Raw genomic sequence first — 17787 nt, forward strand, 5'->3', positions numbered from 1 at the left:
AGGAAAGTAATGTAATCGGGTCAAATTTTCGATGGTCAGTTTTTAGTGCCAAAACACGGTTTCCAACTAGCGGCCCGCGGTCTACATGTGGCCCGCCGGACCATTTTTGTGCCCCGCGAAGCTTTTTGGGATTTGTACAAAACTTACCTAAATGTAAAAGAAAGTAGTGTTCACAGCTAGAGGAGACTACTTTTTGAAAAATTTCGTCTGCGACGCTCAAAATTCTGTCGGAAGAATGAAGTAAGAAGTGGAACTACAACACCTTATCAAGAAAAGTAAATTAGAATATTTTGGACATATATTATAATGAGGAACTCGGAGAAGTATGGACTTTTACAAGTAATTTTACAAGGAAGAATAGTGGGAAGAAGATCAAGAGGAAGAAGGAGAACATCATGGTTGGGGAATTTGAGAGAGTGGTACGAGTGTTCGAGCGTTGAGCTGTTCAGAGCGGCGGGAGATCGAGAAAAAATAAGCAACATGATCGTCAACGTTCGGCAGGGGACATGACACTAGAAGAAGAAGAACCTACCTACCTACTTACTTTAAACGTAGAAAAGTGTTTTTATGCACTCACAATGAGGGAGGTATCTATTGCTTCTACGTGCGTGAGCCAATTGTACCTACTTGCTACCTCATTGGGGGTGTGAGTTATTTCCATATGAAAGGTGCCTACCTATTTATATACTTTTGGGTCATATTTATGTCATTATTTGGGGAGATATAAGGTATGATCGGGAAAGCCCCAAAATATGTACGTGGTAAAACTCTACCTATTGGGACACTAGGAGTACTCAGACCATAATGAATTATTGAGCAATAAGCATGTCTTACCTTACACTTGAGAGCATTTTCCCGTGTATTCATTGGTCGACATCTTACAATAAATCTGAGAGAGTGGTACGAGTGTTGGAGCGTTGAGCTGTTCAGAGCGGCGGGAGATCGAGAACAAATCAGCAACATGATCGTTAACGTTCAGCGGCGGACACGGTAAAACTACGTGGTAAAACTCTACCTATTAGGACACTAGGATTACTTGGACCATAATGAATTATTGAGCAATAAGCATGTCTTACCTTACACTTGAGAGCATTTTCCCGTGTATTCATTGGTCGACATCTTACAATGACCTTGACATTTTCCGCCGCCATCTTGAATCAGAGATGAAAGCTGATTGGTCGAGGTTACTATCTGTGAAAAAATAAAATCTAGTGAGTTTACTGAATGAAAACAAGGCTTAATTTTTCGAAAGCTTGACACCTAGGTCAGCCACTCACTATCAGAGAGACCTGATCAGGTGTCAGGTCTACCTGATAGTTTGTGTGGTCATCAGGTATCAGGTAGACCTGACAGACGGACCTTTTCAGCCGTACCTGTCAGGTCTACCTGATGGTGAGTGGCTGGTCCTATACTAGTGTCGTTTCGATCTTGAATTAATCATAAGGTAATTATGCAGAAGTCACGTCCATGGAAAAGAAAAGCTCCTTTTTGTATTTAACCTAACCAACACTAATCACTGCTCTAATTGTGAAAACTCCTTCTTGCGTTTAACCTAACCCTATAATAACACTGGTCACTGCTCGTTTGTGCCAGTTCCTTTGGTAGCAATATTCCATGGATGTGACTTCTGCACAAGTACCGATCATAATTTGTTCTTTGAAGATAAAAAAAAAAAACTTTTTATAGTCCTTGGGTAGGTAGGTAATTAGTGGTTCAAACACTTTCACCACCAATAGCTTTCGTACTTGTCATTATAAATAAATAATAGCACACAAAAATAGGTAGGTATAACACACAAAAATATTTAAGTAGGTAAGTCGATACACCTATCTTACCCCTAACAAAAACGTAGGGTCATTTTCCACGGGGAGAAATTAGTTTTGTTCTTTTCCACAATGGAAAATAACCCCACGGTAGGTAGTTATACCTACTAATGACAGGTTATCACTGGCCCTTATCATAGGCTTACCCCCCGACGTACAGTACCTACTTAGGGCGAAGGGTTCAAAGGCCAAGGTCAAGTATTTGAGGTAATACCTGATATATCGTCGTCCCAAACACGAAGTGGCGTAAGTGCGAAAATCATATTTTTCAGGAGGGCCGAAATAAGTTTTTAAATTTATTTTTTGAGCCCTTTCTACTGCACAATCTTTACAAAGTCCATGTTTACCTATTCGTTAAAACATTTTCAAAGCATGCTAGGTATGTATGTTTTTCCAGCAGATTTTTTCCGATACACGTGATGACTCAAAATTGTGATTTTTACACTTACGCCTCTTCGTGTTCGGGCGCAAAGCATGCTATGTATGTTTTTCCAGCAGATTTTTTCCGATACACGTGATGACTCAAAATTGTGATTTTTACACTTACGCCTCTTCGTGTTCGGGCGGGAAGCTACGCCGGAACAGACTTAGAACATTCTCAGAGGTTGCAAAACTCGTGATTTCAATTTTCTTTAAACCGGTACCTACCAAAAGAGCACATCAATATGTTATGTTAGAATCCTGGACTCCGCACACAGGAATTTCGTCAGAAAAGACCCCCATTTGAATGTAATGTAATGTAGAATCCTATATTTCTTTAACCCACACATTACCTGAAGTGGTAACCCCTTGAGACTTTTTGGTGTAGAACGAGAGAACGGAGGAGGAGAGGGAAAAGAAGGATGTGGAGGAGAAGGAAGAGGAGGAGGGGAAGGAGTAGAGGAAGAGGAAGAACAATAGGAGAAAAAGGAAAATGAAGAGGATAAGAAGGAGAGAGGAAGAGAGAACTATATTTCTGATCATGATCACAAAAGAATCTTATTCAGGAGTGAGGGTAAGAACTTTGAAGTCGGTTCCATTTTGATATAAATTCTCTCAAAGAATCTAAACTTACTTGGGTTCTTACCTAGGATTATATTTACCTATAGTATAAATACTCTTCCTTCTAAAGCTAAAATAAAATTATCGTACCTTTTTTTTTATATTTTTAGGAGGTTTGACAGAGGGACTGTAACTGCTATGGTCATCGTCCCGAAATCGAAGAGAGAAGGAAGACAGGATAGGAGAAAGACAGCCGTTCCGAGAACGAACATTATCCCATCAGGATAAAATCCGCCCCGGGCGGGAATCGAACCCGCGGCCTAGCGCCGTTCCGAGAACGAACATTATCCAGGATAAAATCCGCCCCGGGCGGGAATCGAACCCGCGGCCTAGCGCTTACCGCCTCGAGAACGAACATTATCCCATCAGGATAAAATCCGCCCCGGGCGGGAATCGAACCCGCGGCCTAGCGCTTACAAAAGCCAGCCGTTCCGAGAACGAACATCATCCCGTCAGGATAAAATCCGCCCCGGGCAGGAATCGAACCCGCGGCCTAGCGCTTACAAGGCAGGCGCGCCACCAACCAAGCTAACTAGGCTGGCGCGATTACAAAATCTCCCACTGAAGAAATCTCCCTCAAAATGAGCTCTAACAAAATTGTACCAACTAAGCTGACTAGGCTGGCTATTAATTATCTTGATTTCAACCCTACTGTTTACCATCTTCCTCCGGACAAAGGATAAAATCCGCCCCGGGCGGGAATCGAACCCGCGGCCTAGCGCTTACAAGGCAGACGCACTACCAACTAAGCTAACTAGCCTGGCATAAATACTCTTTCTTCTAAAGCTAAAATAATACTATCGTACCTTACTATCTGTGAATGCAAATAAAAATTGCATGTGGCCTTCGCCGAAAGCAAATATAAACCTAGCCTAACCCATGTACTGATGGAAGCTAGTCGAAACTTAACATCAAGAGCTACCCGTAGAAAGTGTAATGACCCACTTGTAAATATTGACCCCTCTACTTTCTTTTGCTGTGAAGGTGGAATTATATTGAATGCGAATAGAGTTGGGTGTGAACTAGCAAGTATTCAATTATTTTACTTACCTATATTTTCACTCACAAATCAGATGATAATTGATTGATTGAGTGTGAGGACGGAGCAGGAATGGTACAGTTGGAGAATTGAATAAAATAATACGATGATTGTGAGACAGTGAAAAAAAAAAAAAAAAAAAAAAAAAAAAAAAAAAGAAAAATATCTGTGAATGCAAATAGAAATTGCATGTGGCCCCCGCCGAAAGCAAATATAAACCTAGCCTAACCCATGTACTGATGGAAGCTAGTCGAAACTTAACATCAAGAGCTACCCATAGAAAGTGTAATGACCCACTTGTAAATATTGACCCCTCTAGTTTCTTTTCCTTTGAAGGTGGAATTATATTGAATGCGAATAGAGTTGAGTGAGAACTAGCAAGTATTCAATTATTTTACTTACCTAGTACCTACTCTATATTATTCGAATTTATATATTTATAAATTCGAATTTATTTCGAAATATTTTCACTCACTGATCAGATGATAAGTATAGCCACTACCTACGTAATGTTGTCAGAATAACCACGCGTTATTCCGCTCAGACTAAATCCGTCTGAGCGTGAATGGCGGAAAAATCTTGAGAACTACGTCACTCAGACGGTCTGAAGCTGCCCCCCCCCCACACACACAAGATGCGCGGTCTGTTATACAGTCCAGAGAACGGACGAGGAGAGGGAAAAGAAGGATGTGGAGGAGGAGGAGGAGGGGAAGGAGTAGAGGAAGAGGAAGAACAATAGGAGAAAAAGGAAAATGAAGAGGATAAGAAGGAGAGAGGAAGAGAGAAAAGAAGATAGAAAGAGGAATATGAGAAGATTAGGTGAAGGGCAGCATAAAGTGTAGAAAAAGAAGAAAAAAAAAAGAAAGAAGAAGAGAAAGCTAGAGAGAGAGAGAGAGAGAGAGAGAGAGAGAGAGAGAGAACGAAAGAGGTAGCTGAGGTAGGCAAATATTGACTGATCACTGACATGTGTCCTCTCTCTCCCTCCCACTCTTCTTACATGTATAGCAGAGGGGGGGGGGAGAGAGAGGGAGGGGAAAGGTAACCTTGAAACTACTTAACACATCGAACTCCCCACCCCTAACTCTCCAACAAGAAAAGAGAGAGAGAGAGAGAGAGAGAGAGAGAGAGAGAGAGAGAGAGAGAGAGAGAGAGAGAGAGAGAGAGAGAGGAAGTAAAAATCTTTTGGTCGATTTAAATTTACATATTTTTGGGTGGTTCTTTTCTGCCTAATGCGGTCCAAGTGTGCGTGGACCTTTAAACTTACATGGAAAATTACTATAGTTGAAGAATTTCAAGAAGAAATATTATAGTCGAATATTTGAAGAAGTCTCCTCCTAAGTTATTCCGGCTTCATATCAAACTTTTTATAGTCCTTGGGTAGGTAGATAATTAGTGGTTCAAACACTTTCACCACCAATAGTGGTTCAAACACTTTCACCACCAATAGTGGTTCAAACACTTTCACCACCAATAGCTTTCGTACTTATCATTATAAATAAATAATAGCACACACAAATAGGTAGGTATAACGCACAAAAATATTTAAGTAGGTAAGTCGATACACCTATCTTACCCCTAACAAAAACGTAGGGTCATTTTCCACGGGGAGAAATTAGTTTTGTTCTTTTCCACAATGGAAAATAACCCTACGGTAGATAGTTATACCTAGGTACTAATGACAGGTTATCACTGGCCCTTATCATAGGCTTACCCCCCCTACGTACAGTACCTACTTAGGGCGAAGGGTTCAAAGGCCAAGGTCAAGTATTTGAGGTAATACCGGATATATCGTCGTCCCAAACACGAAGTGGCGTAAGTGCGAAAATCACATTTTTCAGGAGGGCCGAAATAAGTTGTTTTTTTTTTTAAGTTTTTTAATTTATTTTTTGAACCCTTTCTACTGCACAATCTTCACAAAATGTCCATGTTTACCTATTCGTTAAAACATTTTCAAAGCATGCTATGTATGTTTTTCCAGCAGATTTTTTTTCCGATACACGTGATGACTCAAAATTGTGATTTTTACACTTACCTACGTCTCTTCGTGTTCGGGCCGACGATATGTATGTAAGTAGTACATAAATATCTAACCTACACATATTGCCTGAAGTGGTAACCCCTTGAGACTTTTTGGTGTAGAACGAAGTTTACTGAATGAAAACAAGGCTTATTTTTCGAAAGCTTGACACCTAGGTCAGCCACTCACTATCAGAGAGACCTGATCAGGTGTCAGGTCTACCTGATAGTTTGTGTGGTCAAAAATCTGGTGTGAACATCACACGCCTTTCCTTATCCTATTGAATGATGCTTAATGATGTTCTTCTATTGTAACTTTTATTTTACAATATCTCTAACCCTTTAGTCAGTATAGCTGAAAACTGCCAAAAACGGTCGAAAGCCGCCAAAAAGCGGCCGAAATGCCGCCAATTGCAGCACCTATCCTAATCAAAAGTTGTGTGTTATATCCTTGTCACATTTGTGGACTACACACCAAATTTCAAGTTTCTAGCTCATACCATTCCCGAGATATTATTGAATTACACCGAAAACCGTCAAAAAGCGACCGAAATGTCGCCAAGCGTTGCACCGATCTTAACCAAAAGTTTCGTGTCGCATCCTTGTCACATTTCACAGCTACATGCCAAATTTCAAGTCTCTAGCTCCTACCGTTCTCGTGATATATATATATATAATTATATATACATAAAAAAAAACCACATAAACTGAACACCTCCTTAGTCACCACAATTGTAGGCAATTATGTCTACAGTTTAGACAAGGAGTAAAGAGTTTAGACAAGGAGATTTATTGTACATGCCAGAATCATTAATAGAGAGATTTATTGTACATGTGAGTAGTTGAGTTCCAAAAGTGGACATCTGCCATTTTTAGGGAAAACACGAAAAACTCATATGTATCTTTTGAAACAAGCAGCCGATTTTAATGGGTTTGGTCTTAAAAAAAAAAAAGCTAAAAGGGTTGTCCACTTTTGGAACTGGGCTACTTATGTTTAAAAATAAATAAAAATAAGGAAATATCATATCCAGGATCTTTCCTTTGGAATCCACATCTTGTATCTTCATATCCAGGATATTTCCTTTGGAATCCACATCTTGTATCTTCATGGGTAGGATATTTCCTTTGGAATCCACATTTTAAATCTTCATATCCAGGTTATTTCCTTTGGAATCCACATCTTGTATCTTCATATGCAGGATATTTCCTTTGAAATCCACATCTTGCACATACGTATAAATTAAATGATGAAGTGTAGCGTCCTTTCTCATTTGAAAATTTTCACAATTAAAATTGTTTATCTGGGACATTTTCTTTGAAATTCAAAACTCATCTTCCTATTAGGAATATTTTATTAAGTGTCCTCTTCGTATAATTTCTGGCATCAAGAAAAAAACCAATTTAAATAATGATAATTATACAATAATAAATTAAAATAAAAAAAATTATACAATCATAATTATTAAAATAATACTAATAACAATAAATAAATAAATAATAAGAATCATTAGTATTATTGTAACAGTCAAGTTAATAAAAAAAATCTTGAGATGTGTATTTATTATTTTTGGATAGGACCATTTTTCAGAAGGAAAAGAGAAAATAATAATAATTACTGTTTTTACTTTCCTTATTTAGGCTAGAAAAGGGGAATAGTATAAATATGTGTATACATAAAGAAAAGAAACTGTCCAGAGTAGGTGAACCGAGGTTTACTTGTTAACCTTGGATGACGAAATTGTTTTTAGTTTAAATTGTAGTTCAGGATTACAATCAGGGTTTGCCAGTACTTCAGCAATGCTCATCATTCTGTTGGCAGGAAGGATTGGTATGTCAAGTACATCTGATCGCGTCTTAACAACATTAGTGTTGGTAAAAGGTTCATAGTAATGGAACAAACTATTTTGAGCAGGGTCTTGTTGAATAATAACACTATTCACATTGCTCATGTTAGATTCAACCAGCATGTTCTCACAAGTTTCTGATGTTTGCAAGTAAGGTACAGTGGGTGTGGTGGTGTCATTGGTTCCAGTTCCATATATTCGACTATAGTCGGACGCGACGTATAGCTTGTTCTATATTATATTCCGTCGACGCGACGTATAGCTTGTTCTATATTATTCCGTCGGCGCGACGTATAGCTTGTTCTATATTATATTCCGTCGGCGCGACGTATAGCTTGTTCTATATTATATTGTCGGCGCGACGTATAGCTTGTTCTATATTATATTCCGTCGACGCGACGTATAGCTTGTTCTATATTATATTCCGTCGGCGCGACGCGACGAACTGTATCCGTGCTGGATAAGTGTTTGCTCGTGCATTTGATCCAATGTAAAGTAATATGGAACAAACTATACATAAGATGACAGATAATTGGACAGCAGAAAGGAATCAGTCAACAAGAAGAACTGGAAGTAAAAAATCTTTTGGTCGATTTAAATTTACATATTTTTGGGTGGTTCTTTTCTGCTTAATGCGGTCCAAGTGTGCGTGGACCTTTAAACTTACATGAAAAATTACTATAGTTGAAGAATTTCAAGAAGAAATATTATAGTCGAATATTTGAAGAAGTCTCCTCCTAAGTTATTCCGGCTTCATATTTCTTCTTCCTAGTAGACATCACAGACTTTCAATTTCAAAATTCGTTATCTAAAAATCAATTCGTTGTAATAGTAAATTATTAATTAGATATTTACGGATAAGAACAACAGAGTAGTTTAATTCAAAATTTCAAAATTGTACCGATTAAGAAAACCGTTACTTTTTGCAAAAAGGTCGAAAAAAATCCGTTATTTTGAATTTAAAACGTAGAAAAAGTTCGTTATTACGAATTTAATTGATAAATAAATAGAGTATGAAAATTAAGCAACATAAGATTATTATTAGGTCACTTTCTTAGAAGGTTTTATTTAGTTTCTCATTAAAACCCGTAAGAAATAAAAACAAAACTTTAGTAAATAAAATTATTAAAAAATGGAAAAAGAATGATTTAAAATTTTACACCAGAAATTTTGAGCAAAAAAATATTTTTTTTTTTTTTTTTACTAGAAGTTAAAATTTTCACACGAATATTAAAATTTTCAAAGTAAACGAATAAAAAAAAATGTAATAAAATTCGTGGGATGATGGCCACAAAAAAAGTACTTTGAAAAGTTGCATGTAGCCATTAGATTAGCTTACTAGATTGAAGAATGAAGGAAAAGGAACTCAAAACTCAAAGGTATTTTGAGCACGGGGGAATGAAAATTATTGAAAGAATTTTAGGTTTTACCTCGCGTTGGTATACAAATACAACGTGTTCATAAGGAGTAGTCCTCCCTCCTTGGATTTTGAACGGCTAAAGATGGAGGCTTTATAATTTTCTTCTTTCAAAGGGTAGAGAGAAGGGAACAGCATAGGAGAAAGTTGTTGTTTTTGTTGTTGTTTTTGTTGTTGTTGTTGTTGTTCTTGTTGTTGTTGTTGTTGTTGTTGTTGTTGTTGTTGTTGTTGTTGTTCTTGTTGTTGAAAATACGCCTCGGACGGAATCAAACCCGCGATCAAAGCCTGTATCAATAGATAAGAAGAGGAGGGACTGTTTATGAACGTACTGTATATTAAACCTAACACTTGTGAATACATATAATGACGCATGCTATCAAGTCTAGAGCTTATTAGGAATATTAGGGCTTGTGTGTGAACTCCAACCTGGCGGACGGAATTAAACCCGCGATCAAAGCCTGTATCAATAGATAAGAAGAGGAGGGACTGTTTATGAACGCACTGTATATTAAAGCTAACACTTGTGAATACATATAATGACGCATGCTATCAAGTCTAGAGCTTATTAGGAACTAGCTGAATTCCGTCGCTTCGCTCCGGAATCCCGCTAGTTCATCCCGAGGCATGGCCAAACTTGTGGAAAAGGCATGTGTCGTTGTTGTTGTTGTTCTTGTTGTTGGTGGTGGTGGTGGTGGTGGTGGTGTTGTTGTTGGTGGTGGTGGTGGTATTGCTCACTTTGATGACGATGATCAAATAATTGATGATTCTGAATGTGTTGCTGTTGTTGTTTTGGCTGTTGGCGATGAGAAAGATGTTCATGGTGATACTGTCCTTGTTTCTCATTATAGTGCTGTTCTTGACAATCATGAAGTTGGTCTTGTTGATAATTTTGCTCTCTGTGGTGGAAGAGGGGTTGTTTCACGTCACCGGCTGGGAAATAAGATTGTGTATTTTCCAGTTCCACTTCAGTCTTGATGTTTTTTTCCATATTATTGTTACTACTATTTTCTGTTATATTAGAAGATTTTGATTTCACAGAGGACTTTATAATTCTAAGTTCGCTATTGTCCATCATTTCAATACCAAGCTCGATATCAAACTGTAGTCTCGAATTTGTATTTTTGTCAATATTGTAGCCATTCTCCGGGACATTTGTCTTATCATTCCATGAGTTGGAGTTGTTTGACTCAGACCTACACTCATTTACTTTGATGACAGCTCCGGAAACATAATCTTGTTTGCATCGGGTACTTGATACACTTTTCTCGCTTTTCTTCTTCTTTTTCTTGGTGTTTGCATCACAGGAATTAGTGTCATCAGAAAGAGATGCAATGAGTTGATTTAAATTCTCATTACAGGAGACTTCACTGGAAGATGATTCCTCGAAAAGTTTGTCATCTGTTCCCAAGAGAGCAGCAGTATTGATAAACTCGTCACTTTGAACAATTTTGTCATTTTCATCACAAAGAAATATATTGGGAAAATTGTCCGGGACTGACAAATTTTTGTCAACTTGAACTAAATCAGAGCTTTTTAAATCAGGCAAGTTGAAAAGAGACTCTTTATCAGCAGGTAGCATCTTATGATTGTCCTCAACATCACTGGTACTAGAGTTTTTGTGTTTTCTTACAATATTCTTTTTACTGGAACACATACTTTGAGAGTTCACAGTACTATCATTTCGATTTTTATCCAACATCGAAGATTTAGCCAAGTGTATAATGGTAGCGTGGGTTTTGGGATTGTAGTTAGCTTGTATTTTATTAATGTTATTTGTTTTGCTAGGATCATTTTGATTGGGAGAGTATAAACAGTATTGAATATTATGTACTCGGTTGGATTCTATTCCGCTTCTCGTATCTTGACTTTCTTCTGCCGCAACCTTCACATTAGAAGCTTTATAATTTGAAAAAAATGTACTTAATGCTTCATTGTCTAAAGAAGAAACAGATACTTTTTCCAATAAAGGTTCAATAACGTGTTCATTTTTTCTTTCAATATTACCAGAATGTCTTTTTTCTTCTCTCTTGTTATCTAGTGAAGCATTACTGTCATTTGAAGCACTACTGAATGATATATTCTTTTCAGGAACATGTGACATTGATATAGATGAGTCATTTATCGTAGAAAGTTTCAAAGTAGTACAATATTCTACTGTATGACTATATTCATAATAGGACAAGTAATTTGGCACAGAATTATCACTCGACATATTCCATTCACTAGATGCGAAGGATTCTGTGCTTTCTTCTAGGTCTACGTTGGTTTCATTGAGAGGATTCAACACAGTATCTTCTGAGATGCTACAGCTGTATTGACTTGAATTGAAATTAACATCTTTCTGATGTATGACTCGACATGTTTCAGAATTAGTTTTGAGCTCTTCGTTGGATTCTACGTTAAGATCTTCATGCAGATATACCTGCTCAAAATTCGACTCGTACAAGTTGGGTACTAGAGAATCATGTTTAAAATTTTGATCTTCCAATTGCTTTAATTTCTTATTGACATAGTTGTTGATCATATCTTGCTTGCCATTTTGTACGTTAGACCCACTTATTATAATATTGTTTGATATAGATTGATTCGTACACAAGTCACTGTTTTTCGCAATTCTATTTCAAGGTTCACTGTTTTTTGTGAGTGTACTTTATGATTTATTTTTTCTTGTGATTCGATTTCATGATTCACTCCTCCTTGCAATTCTATTTCGCGATCAGACTTCATTGGAGAATTAACTTTTTTATTTGAATCAGTTTCAATAGACTCTTTTGTACAAGGAAATTTTGAGATAAAATTTTCGATAGTTTCTACAGTCTCATCTTCAGAATTGTATTCTACTGAATTTCGTTCTATTTCGCGGTTCACTGTTTCTTGCAATTCTACTTCACGGTTCACTGTTTCTTGAAATTCTATTTCACGGTTCACTGTTTCTTGCAACTCTATTCCACAGTTCACTTTTTCTTGCAATTCTATTTCACGGTTCACTTCCTCTTGCAATTCTACTTCAAGGTTCACTGTTTCTTGTGAGTGTACTTCATGATTTATTGTTTCTTGTAATTCGATTTCATGATTCACTCCTCCTTGCAATTCTACTTCACGGTTCACTGTTTTTTGCAATTCTATTCCACAGTTCACTTTTTCTTGCAATTCTATTTCACGGTTCACTTCCTCTTGCAATTCTACTTCACAGTTCATTGTTTCTTGTAATTCTATCTCACGATTCATTGTTTCTTGCATTTCCATTCCACAGTTCACTTTTTCTTGCAATTCGATTTCACGGTTCACTTCCTCTTGCAATTCTACTTCAAGGTTCACTGTTTCTTGTGAGTGTACTTCATGATTAATTGTTTCTTGTAATTCGATTTCATGATTCACTCCTCCTTGCAATTCTACATCACGGTTCACTGTTTTTTGCAATTCTATTCCACAGTTCACTTTTTCTTGCAATTCGATTTCACGGTTCACTTCCTCTTGCAATTCTACTTCAAGGTTCACTGTTTCTTGTGAGTGTACTTCATGATTTATTGTTTCTTGTAATTCGATTTCATGATTCACTCCTCCTTGCAATTCTATTTCACGGTTCACTGTTTTTTGCAATTCTATTCTACAGTTCACTTTTTCTTGCATTTCCATTCCACAGTTCACTTCCTCTTGCAATTCTACTTCACAGTTTACTGTTTCTTGTAATTCTATCTCACGATTCATTGTTTTTTGCAATTCTATTCCACAGTTCACTTTTTCTTGCAATTCTATTTCACGGTTCACTTCCTCTTGCATTTACACAGCATAAAGTGGTTAAAAATCTGGTGTGAACATCACACGCCTTTCCTTATCCTATTGAATGATGCTTATTTGGGATGATGCTTAATGATGTTCTTCTATTGTAACTTTTACAATATCTCTAACCCTTTAGTCAGTATAGCTGAAAACGGCAAAAAAAAACGGTCAAAAGCCGCCAAAAAGCGGCCGAAATGCCGCCAACTGCAGCACCTATCCTAATCAAAAGTTGTGTGTTATATCCTTGTCACATTTGTGGACTACACACCAAAAATTTCAAGTTTCTAGCTCATACCATTCCCGAGATATTATTGAATTACACCGATGTCAAAAAGCATCCGAAATGCCGCCAAGCGTTGCACCGATCTTAACCAAAAGTTTCGTGTCGCATCCTTGTCACATTTCACAGCTACATGCCAAATTTTAAGTCTCTAGCTCCTACCGTTCTCGTGATATATATATACAGGGTGGTTCGTGATTTGCGAACCACGCTTATATCTCAGAAACGGCTGGGAATTAAGGAATGAAATAAACGGCATCATGTAGATGAAATTTTGATGATTAAAATGGCATTTTTTAAATTTGCAATTTTTTTGCAAAGCGGCCCATTTTTGCCAAATATAGGTCACTTTTATGGGAACCCCCATTTTTTATTTAATTTTTGGAATCAGCATAAAATTTTAATTGAAAAAATGTATTCACTCGAAAAAATTTGCTCTACAAAAATTCTGTACACTGTGAGAAAGAAAAACAATTTCTTAATTATTTCTTTAGTTTTTGTATTATTCACTTAACTATTTCAACAACAATCAACAACAACAAACAAATTTATAAAAGCTGTTCAAAATGAGATCCATCTGTTTGTACACAGTAAGGCATTCTTCGCTCTAACTCAGGACCAACTGCGTTGTTCATCAAATCTGGGGTCACTGACGCACACAAAATCGCGATTTGTGCAAATTTTTGCAGAGCAAATTTTTTCGAGTGAATACATTTTTTTAATTAAAATTTTATGCTGATTCCAAAAATTAAATAAAAAATAGGGGTTCCCATAAGAGTGTTCGCAAATCACGAACCACCCTGTATATATATATATAAAAAACTATATAAACTGAACCCCTCCTTAGTCACCACAATTGTAGGCAATTACCTATGTCTACAGTTTAGACAAGGAGTAAAATCATTAATAGAGAGATTTATTGTACATGTGAGTAGTTGAGTTCCAAAAGTGGACATCTGCCATTTTTTAGGGAAAACACGAAAAACTCATATGTATCTTTTGAAACAAGCAGCCGATTTAATTGGGTTTGGTCTTGAAAAAAAAAAAAAAAACTTTTCACTTTTGGAACTGGGCTACTTATGTTTAAAAATAAGGAAATATCATATCCAGGATCTTTCCTTTGGAATCCACATCTTGTATCTTCATATGTAGGATATTTGCTTTGGAATCCACATTTTAAATCTTCATATCCAGGATTTTTCCTTTGGAATCCACATCTTGTATCTTCATATGTAGGATATTTCCTTTGGAATCCACATCATGTATCTTCATATGTAGGATATTTGCTTTGGAATCCACATTTTAAATCTTCATATCCAGGTTATTTCCTTTGGAATCCACATCTTGTATCTTCATATGCAGGATATTTCCTTTGAAATCCACATCTTGCACATACGTATAAATTAAATGATGAAGTGTAGCGTCCTTTCTCATTTGAAAATTTTCACAATTAAAATTGTTTATCTGGGACATTTTCTTTGAAATTCAAAACTCATCTTCCTATTAGGAATATTTTATTAAGTGTCCTCTTCGTATAATTTCTGGCATCAAGAAAAAAACCAATTTAAATAATGATAATTATACAATAATAAATTAAAATAAAAAAAATTATACAATCATAATTATTAAAATAATACTAATAACAATAAATAAATAAATAATAAGAATCATTAGTATTATTGTAACAGTCAAGTTAATAAAAAAAATCTTGAGATGTGTATTTATTATTTTTGGATAGGACCATTTTTCAGAAGGAAAAGAGAAAATAATAATAATTACTGTTTTTACTTTCCTTATTTAGGCTAGAAAAGGGGAATAGTATAAATATGTGTATACATAAAGAAAAGAAACTGTCCAGAGTAGGTGAACCGAGGTTTACTTGTTAACCTTGGATGACGAAATTGTTTTTAGTTTAAATTGTAGTTCAGGATTACAATCAGGGTTTGCCAGTACTTCAGCAATGCTCATCATTCTGTTGGCAGGAAGGATTGGTATGTCAAGTACATCTGATCGCGTCTTAACAACATTAGTGTTGGTAAAAGGTTCATAGTAATGGAACAAACTATTTTGAGCAGGGTCTTGTTGAATAATAACACTATTCACATTGCTCATGTTAGATTCAACCAGCATGTTCTCACAAGTTTCTGATGTTTGCAAGTAAGGTACAGTGGGTGTGGTGGTGTCATTGGTTCCAGTTCCATATATTCGACTATAGTCGGTGGCAAATGTATGATCTGTCATAAATGGACCTATACTCTCCTCACTAGCGGAACATGTCAACTCAGAATGTGGCAAAACCTCTTGGCTAGTGTCTGATTTTCTTACTAGAGGTAAGGTCTGATTATTCGATTTCATGATAATCGATTGTATCCGCACAGCAGATTCTTCTGGCTTGTTCAATGAATTGGGATTGACTAGAATGTGATGGTTCGTATCACTTGGATTGCAAGACATCCTTCCGCTGGCTTCTCTCATATTTAAATGCTGTTGAGAGCTTGGGGTTTTAATAAACTGTGGAAGCGATTGTGGACAAACGTCTTCTTTAAGACTACTCGAGGTGTCGTTGAATAAATTTGAAGTCTTAGTTTCTTGAGATTCAACAATTTTCTTTTCAAGTAATTTTCTTTGATGCACTTTTCTCAATAAACTTTTTTCTTTACACGACCGTTGATTTCTCGAATTTGATTTAACTGTGGGTGCATGCTGGATTGAATTTCCAAAAAGATTTGTATTTACAGTTTGATTTGTGCTGCAAACAAATCTTTTCGGATTATAGGGGATATTTATTGTTGGACTGACCAAACAATTGGGGGCAGTGTTGTAGATTTGCTGATGCGATTTCTGATGTACATAATTAGTGGGTATCTGCTGATATACATAATTAGTGGGTATCACTGGTTCTGAGGAGTTGAAATTCACTTTGTTTAAATCTTGATAATTCCTCTGTTTGGCTCGGTTCATTACAACATAATGATTTTCTACAGTAGACTTTTCCGTGATAAAGTTATGTACACTTTGGGTTTGGCTAAAGCTCACATTCGATACTAGAGAAGTATTTCTAACTTTATCACTTTGAGGCAACCGGTAAACAGCTTTATTACAAGACTGTCGATCATCCCCGCGCTTCCAGTTGATATTTGTTTGATCATAATTGTGAATTATCCACGGAACGCTATCGGAATGAGAGTTCTGGCATTTAAGGGAATGCTTATGTTGCTTCTGCTGATTATCCTGCTCGTGTGATGGATGTTGTTGTTGTTGTTGTTGTTGTTGTTTTTGTTGTTGTTGTTGTTCTTGTTGTTGTTGTTGTTGTTGTTGGTGTCGTTGTTGTTGTTGTTGTTGTTGTTGTTGTTGTTGTTGTTGTTGTTGTTGTTGTTGTTGTTTTTGTTGTTGTTGTTGTTGTTGTTGGTGTTGTTCTTGTTGTTGTTGTTGTTGTTGTTGTTGTTGTTGTTGTTGTTGTTGGTGTTGTTGTTGTTCTTGTTGTTGTTGTTGTTGTTGTTGTTGTTGTTGTTGTTGTTGTTGTTGTTGTTGTTGTTGTTGTTGTTGTTGTTGTTGTTGTTGTTGTTTTTGTTGTTGTTGTTGTTCTTGTTGTTGTTGTTGTTGTTGTTGTTGTTGTTGTTGTTGTTGGTGTCGTTGTTGTTGTTGTTGTTGTTGTTGTTGTTGTTGTTGTTGGTGGTGTTGTTGTTGGTGGTGGTATTGCTCACTTTGATGACGATGATCAAATAATTGATGATTCTGAATGTGTTGCTGTTGTTGTTTTGGCTGTTGGCGATAACTTTCAATGACAAATCAGTATTTAATGAAGGGGAAATATTATTATTTGATGGCAAATCCATATTATATAATTGCTGTTTGACACAAACACCCTTTCCGTTTAAACTTTTATTTGACCCAGTCGACTCCTCTGTGCTTCTTTTACTCATGCCATGAACGATTCTTTTTTTGTTGACTAATTGAGTGCTGACATTACTTTTTGTATTTCCATGATCCAGTTTCCTTTTGTAAGTTCTATTCTTGTGATTTCTTATTTCATTATATAATTTTTCCAATTTAAACGATTCGTTGCTTACTGACCTTCTTCCTTCGTTCAAGCTGTCATTGATTTTTCTCCGTCCCTTCAAAAGTTTTTTATTTCTCAACTGTTCTTCTTCTTGTTTTGATTTTTCCAGGCATTTTTCAAATGCTTTACTATCGGCTGATGGTATTGCAAATACTAAACTTGTGTTGGGATCATCACTGTCATTACAATTTTTTGGCTCGAAACAGTCATTCATTTTGTCATCCCTTTGCATGATTTTCATTTTCAATTTTTTTTCTTGTTTGGACTTTTCAAGGCAACGTTCAAATGCTTTATTGTGATTTGTTTGCATTGTAAATACTAAACTTATATTGGGATCATTACAGTCATTAAAATTACCGTTCCCCAAAGTGTTATTCGAAATTGCCTCGTCTTTTTTGTCGTTTTTAAAGAGTATTTTTCTTTTGGGATCATCATTGTTTTTGTCGTTGTCTGATGAAATTTCCTTTTTATTTTCTTCAATGCTGAC

General features: G+C 36.3%; 2 protein-coding genes across 2 annotated transcripts; both read right to left on the minus strand.

Moving 5' to 3' along the window:
- Nucleotides 1-7631: 7631 nt before the first annotated feature.
- On the minus strand, nt 7632-11704 carry LOC103517808 (homeobox protein cut-like). The gene is made up of 3 exons (XM_008482857.1): nt 11230-11704; nt 9916-11076; nt 7632-7900 (listed from the first exon to the last, which is right to left on the minus strand). Exons 1-3 carry the CDS (start codon nt 11702-11704, stop codon nt 7632-7634), a joined length of 1905 nt encoding a protein of 634 aa, XP_008481079.1.
- Nucleotides 11705-11739: 35 nt separating this feature from the next.
- On the minus strand, nt 11740-12960 carry LOC103517809 (probable inactive protein kinase DDB_G0270444). The gene has a single exon (XM_008482858.1). The coding sequence runs from the start codon at nt 12958-12960 to the stop codon at nt 11740-11742; it is 1221 nt and encodes a 406-aa protein (XP_008481080.1).
- Between the last annotated feature and the right edge of the window lie 4827 nt (nt 12961-17787).

This window comes from Diaphorina citri, unplaced genomic scaffold (genome assembly GCF_000475195.1).
Source record: "Diaphorina citri unplaced genomic scaffold, Diaci psyllid genome assembly version 1.1 scaffold1968, whole genome shotgun sequence".
Lineage (NCBI taxonomy): Eukaryota > Metazoa > Arthropoda > Insecta > Hemiptera > Psyllidae > Diaphorina > Diaphorina citri.

Excerpts from the sequence above, each read along its gene's own strand:
- LOC103517809 (XM_008482858.1), bottom strand. The coding sequence starts at position 12,960 with ATGCAAGAGGAAGTGAACCGTGAAATAGAATTGCAAGAAAAAGTGAAC.
- LOC103517808 (XM_008482857.1), bottom strand. The coding sequence starts at position 11,704 with ATGATCAACAACTATGTCAATAAGAAATTAAAGCAATTGGAAGATCAA. Across the intron at positions 11,077-11,229 it reads CAGTAGTGCTTCAAATGACA|CTTCTAATGTGAAGGTTGCG; the intron begins GTAATGCTTCAC and ends CAAATTATAAAG. Across the intron at positions 7,901-9,915 it reads ATTTGATCATCGTCATCAAA|AAACTTGTGAGAACATGCTG; the intron begins GTGAGCAATACC and ends TGCAAACATCAG.